This window comes from Montipora foliosa, chromosome 1 (assembly GCF_036669935.1).
Source record: "Montipora foliosa isolate CH-2021 chromosome 1, ASM3666993v2, whole genome shotgun sequence".
Taxonomy (NCBI): domain Eukaryota; kingdom Metazoa; phylum Cnidaria; class Anthozoa; order Scleractinia; family Acroporidae; genus Montipora; species Montipora foliosa.
Window position 1 is genome coordinate 13,603,003 of NC_090869.1, and position 5,642 is coordinate 13,608,644.

At 39.0% G+C, this 5,642-nt stretch overlaps 2 protein-coding genes across 2 annotated transcripts in view; one reads left to right on the forward strand and one right to left on the reverse strand.

Annotated features, from left to right (window-relative positions):
* LOC137987591 (peptide deformylase, mitochondrial-like) overlaps nucleotide 1 on the reverse strand; it is a 1,123-nt gene extending 1,122 nt beyond the window's left edge. Inside the window, exon 1 of the mRNA XM_068833729.1 lies at nucleotide 1. This exon is cut by the window's left edge and continues 1,122 nt beyond it. The gene's annotated coding sequence lies outside the window, so the exon portion shown is untranslated.
* A 44-nt stretch (nucleotides 2–45) lies between these two features.
* LOC137975086 (uncharacterized) lies at nucleotides 46–5,316 on the forward strand. Its single transcript, XM_068822142.1, has 2 exons — nucleotides 46–421; nucleotides 3,840–5,316. Exons 1-2 carry the CDS (start codon nucleotides 299–301, stop codon nucleotides 4,629–4,631), a joined length of 915 nt encoding a protein of 304 aa, XP_068678243.1. The 5' UTR covers nucleotides 46–298; the 3' UTR covers nucleotides 4,632–5,316.
* The last annotated feature ends 326 nt before the right edge of the window (nucleotides 5,317–5,642 follow it).

The following is a 5,642-nucleotide window of genomic DNA, read 5'->3' on the forward strand; positions in this document are numbered from 1 at the left end:
TTCGAAAATGCGTTAGTTGTTGTCAGCGGTTTCCTTGGGTTTGGTGGGTCGCTATTACAGTCTATCACAGAGCAAGCAGATACAACTTTGAGGGAAACCCATGCCCGGAAAATTATTTTTCTGAGAGAAAAAAGACAAAGGGTTCTACGTATCCAAAATATTTTTGATTTTCTTATTCACACGTTTTATTTACTTCCGAAAATATTAAAGATGTACAAAAGGAAAGAACGTTCTCTTCGCCAAAGTTAGATACGCATCACCTCCTCACCCTACTCGGGTAAAGTTAAACCTGAAGAACATGGCGTTGGAAGACGGGTTGCCAGCTAGCGTCTTGTTATGGAGCGACGCTGAAGCAGAAGAAAAACAAGTGAAACAGCTTGGAACTTCAGCTTGTGGTGCCACGGCAGTTCTAAACGTACTGGTGAGAAATATTAATAGCTCATCTTAGAAATCTTTCAGCCTTAAGGCTAGAGAAACACTTGGAAATTGTGCAGACTTCGTGTTTGCATAATATGACTTTTTTAGCATACCCTCAGTGCTCCAAGTTCTGCGATACTGGAATTTTGAACGCGAAAAAATACCCGTGTTATTGTCCACTTTATACTCTAGTCGAATTACTATCATTTTGTCCGTCTTGACCAGGATGGCTTTAATAATTTCTGTTGTACATGTAAGTTATATATTTCTTCTATGATGGCCGGCTTAGGACGAGTACAATCTTGACGAATTGTACGTTTGCGGGTACTATTTGTGTGTCTCCTGTCTGTCCAGCCCTCGGGAAACTACGTACTTACGACTGTTTTTGTTCGAACACTATAAAATTTATGTGGAGCCTGTGTAAACAACCCAAACCTTTACTAATGCTAACGTTGGGCCTAAACACTATTAATTAATTAAATTGTCACTATCCTTTTAGATGATAAAGGTTTGGGTTGTTTCAGTTATAGGAGAAGCAATGACCTGTGACCCTAACCATAGTTAATGCATGGAGATGGTTATGAAACTCCACAAGTTCCTTTGTTTGATGTTTTTGTCCATATTTTCGGCCTTGACCCTGCACATTAAACACACCTTTTTTCGATACGATAACCAATCAAATCCTTCGATTAAATTATGCGCGACTAATTTGGGAATCCATGCGAGACCAAAACAAAAGATTTTGCAGGGTCACGGTCAATTCAAAATCGATTGCGACAACATTCTTCTCGCTTTTGAAGGTTTTAAGGTTTCATGACCATTCCCTTGATTAACTATGCCCTAACCTGCAACCTGTAACCTGCACTTTGCACCTAAAATGCAGAGTTGCAGATCCTGGATGAAGTACGGGTTAATTAATGGTAATTAGTATCACCCAACTAGTGGACTAATGTAAATCCTGCATTTTGATTGGCCACGCTACCAGAGGACTATTATTAATAGTCCTCGAGTAGCGAAAAGCGATACGCTTTCTTTCGTTTTATTCCCAAATAATTATTTTGTTAACTTGCATTTGCTAACTTTATTATTGCCTTTTCTGTCCGACTATTTGGGCAGATACTATTTAAAACAATTAGACCCTTCGCCCTTAATAGCCTCATGGGCTATTGACCCGTAGCCCTTGCGGGCTACGGGTCTAATTGTTAAATAGCATACTGTGGAAATTATCCAAAACCTTAAAGTGGTACTGTGATAAAAAAATCCAATCTTTTTTTTTCTTGGTTAACTAAATGCCAAGTGGAATTTTCCTATTTAATGGTCTGTCATTACTAAATCTTACACTCAATAGTTTAAGAATGCAATGTGTTTGAATACAACCTAAGTAATATGCAGCACAGGAGTTCCGGGCTTTAAGAATTTGAAGCTTGTGTTTTGCATACATAATGAACTGTGTTTACACACTGAAACTTTAAGCTATTGAGTAAAGGACATCACTTTTCCCTAGATCCAACCCTCCGAGGTCCAACTGGTCAGTTTTGAATGTGAGTAGTGGTGAACCATAAAATCCAAAACTTAGGGCGCTTTCCATTTGATGGAACTGACCGGCCACACCAGGCATTTGGTAGGACTACAACGCTTTCAAATTAACACACTTCGAGGATGATATATTCTCCTCCAGAAGAATACGAAGGATTACCATGCAAGTGCTTCTTCAACTTGTTGCATTTTCTTTTCAAAATGACTGGTCTGGCCGGCCAGTTCTGACAAAAGGAAAGCGCCCTAACACTTGAAGTAAATAACCTTTGGATAAAAATCAAAGCTCAAAATTTTGCCAGGCAGGTGTTTAGCAAACACACTTTCAAAATCAGAAGAAAAAAGAGGAATTGATTTTTTAATCATAGTACCACTTAATTAAGCCTTATTAGGCCTTAAAGAATGATTGAACCCAAGGTTAGCATTAGCAAAGAGTTTTTTCTGCAGTCTTCCTCTGCATTTTACCCCTTCATTGGTTTGCATGTTAGCACCAACTGCTGACCATCACCAAATCAAATTGTTTACCACTTCACTCTTCACTCCTTAACTTGATTGAAGTAATTAACCACAGATTCTTTTGAACATAAGATTTAAGTTCATTTTGACAATAACAACAGTTGGTTTTTCTACTCAAACCAGACACCATCTTCAAATTTTATTGAAACCCTTGTTGTTATCTACAGTCTGCAGGTTACATGTACACAGACCGGTGGCCTAATAACTACTTGTTTGGTGCCATTTTTTGGCATATCACTGCCATTATCATGATCATAACTTTCTTTGCCCTCAGATTTTCGAGTACTAGCTTGGTGTTGCTTATATCTCCGAGCGTTTACCCCCCGACAATGATCTTCAAAGGACAGACCACAACACCAGGAACTCCATACCCTTATCTTTACAAATAGTGTGGTTTCTTTTACATCCCACACTGACAGAGCTATAAACATTGAAGGGTTGTGAGACAGGGCCTACAGTAAATTGTCCTTATCTAAGAAGACAGAATCTAACTGTTTGATGGCAGAACTTTCTCCTCAGTTACAATGTATTTAAAGACCCTGAGTGTTGGTCTGGCCAGAGTTTTGATCCTGCACCCTCCTGCATAGTAGTCGGATGCTCAACCAACTGAACTCTCTGGTTTGCGCTGAGCCAAGACAGACTTATTCCACTGGAGCAGAAGCTCATGACTTTCAAGCGTTTAACTCTGGTTCAGAGCTGGGGTTTTTTGAGTTTAGAAATTTCCTTATTTGGATGTAACATAGCTCGTGCATTTTCCTGCTTTGATCTTATTTTTGCCCATATTTGGGCATAAAATTTGTGTCCTAAAATCCCCAGCTTTGCTCCAAGGAAAGGTTTTGCAAGTTACATGCTTCAATGTCATGTACTTCTGGCTCAAGATAATAGGCCGAATCACAAAAAAGAAGACCGTGAGTGTTGGTTTGGCTGTAGTTGAGCTCACAAGCTCCTACAGGGTAGTTAAATGCTGGATTTACTGAGCCAATCCATGGGGCTCTGAGTGTGTTCCAGAAGATGGACATTCTCAATCCTTGCTGTTGGTCTTAAAGGCCCATCTTCAACTGACAGGCTTTTCAACCGTTTGTTTTTGTTTAAGTTTGGAAATTCTCATTGCTTATCACAGTGATCTGATTGGATGAATTTCAGCTTTGAAGGGATTTTCATATATGAAAATAATTGTTCCAGGGCACGCAATGCCTTTTGGTTGAAGGAAAGCCTTTAAGACTTGTAATCAGTCTTGAGTCTGCAGAATTGAACAGATGGTCTAAACATGTTTGATGAAATTTTTGATTGATGACTGACTGGTTACCATCTTAAGAAACCAATTCTATAGATGATGCTATTTATGTATATTCTTTCCTCTTTTCATGATCTAGAAATTACTTGGAAAGGCTGCTGAACCTAATACTGTGATTAAGGAAGTAAATACAAGACTGAGAGACTTGGATGCTCCATTACCACAATATCTCTTATCGCGCAGTGTTGCAGGAACAACACATCAAGACCTCCTAGATGGTTTGAACAAGTTAACGAATGGTGACGTGATTGGACGGTTTTTTCACATGTACCCTGAACGTGACTTTGACCTGTCAAAGTGGTTGAGATATTGGCTTCTCAATGGAGCTGTACCCGTTGCAACTTTAAATTGCCAGAAGGTGCCTTTGTGCACTGGAATGATTCCAGACGCTTGGCATCACCAAGTCATTTATGGTGTCAGTGAGAAAGGCTTGCATCTCATAAACCCTCAAGAAGTATCTTCATTTGGAATTATCTCCAAACAGTTATGCAGTGAATCTGTGCTGCTTATTAGGCATGATGACGTTTTGCAAAGATGGAATAACACTGTTGACTATTCTTGTTGGAACTCGGCAGGAACAAGATGGCATGAATTTGATGTTCGTGGCCAGATTGATCACATGATAAAACAGGAAACTTTACTCCTTTTACATGGACGTGAAATCAAGCACAGGGAGTTATTGATGACACACATTACTATTCCCGCAGCTTATAAATCTGGTATCACTCTATTTGCATTGAAAGGCTCCAAAGCACATGGGGCTTTACAAGATGCAAATGAACTTCCGTTGTTGATGTCTTCTTGTACGTCTAAAGTTCAAAATAAGGAAGACCAATTTTCATGCAAGAGATCATTAGCCATTAATGTGTAATTATTACAGCCATAAAAGTATGGCAAAGGTCTCAAAGGAGATGACATTAATTGATTTAATACAAAACTTCTATTAACAGGGGTGGATCTAGGATCCCCCCCAGTATCCACCAGTCAGCTACACCATTCCTTTGTGGTGCACCCCCTCCTAAGAAAAATCCTGGACCCACACCTGATAAATACATGAAGAAGAAGGTATTCAGCAATATACCGTAGAACATGAATCTGGAAGCCAAAAGTTAAATTTAACAATAACATGCTACTGCATTTGATATAAGAATGGTAAATAGCCAATGACCTGCATAGCCCCAAGCCAGCAATAAATAATCTCAGATCCTCAAATTGTGAAGGGAGTAATATTGTGTTATTAATAATTATTGAGCTTTCAATATTGTTTCAATTTTACTAACAGAAGTAGTCAGGCACAATTAGTTTGTAAATTACGTCAAATGGCATAAAATTGTGATCTGATAACGAAGATTGAGTGAGCCACTCTGCATTGAAAGTCTCCAAAGCACATGGGTCTTAACAAGATGCAAGTGAAATTCCTTTGTGGATGCCTTCTTCTAACGAAGCTCAAGATAGGGAAGATCAATCTTCATTCAAGAGAACAGTGACTATAAAGGTGCAACTGTTTCATGCTAAGCTTAAATAAATTTTTTAAAGGTTTTAAACCATTGACTCCTGAGAGTGAGACTTGACATATTTTACTCTAAGTAACGCCAGACAATTTTACTCGTCAACTGGAGGCGTCCTATTGCCTGAGGACTGAATCGGTTAAAGAAGCCAAAGACTGCATTCATAAAATTAATGGAGATTATAATAGAGCGGTTTTCAATTGAGTGTCGAAAGTAATTAGAGAATTACTTTGGTTTTGCATTACTTCACTCACTGATTGGTTCAAAGTTCTTGCGCCACTTTTTCAACCAATCAGAAGTGAAACCAAAACCAATCGTGGCGCGCGCGTGCACATTTTCCCGCGCTTTGTGTCGGCTACGTGTAGTTACTTCAA

Bases quoted from the DNA above. Each gene is read 5' to 3' on its own strand.
- LOC137975086 (XM_068822142.1), top strand. From the start codon at position 299: ATGGCGTTGGAAGACGGGTTGCCAGCTAGCGTCTTGTTATGGAGCGAC. The intron at 422-3,839 runs GTGAGAAATATT...TTCATGATCTAG, and splicing joins CGGCAGTTCTAAACGTACTG to AAATTACTTGGAAAGGCTGC.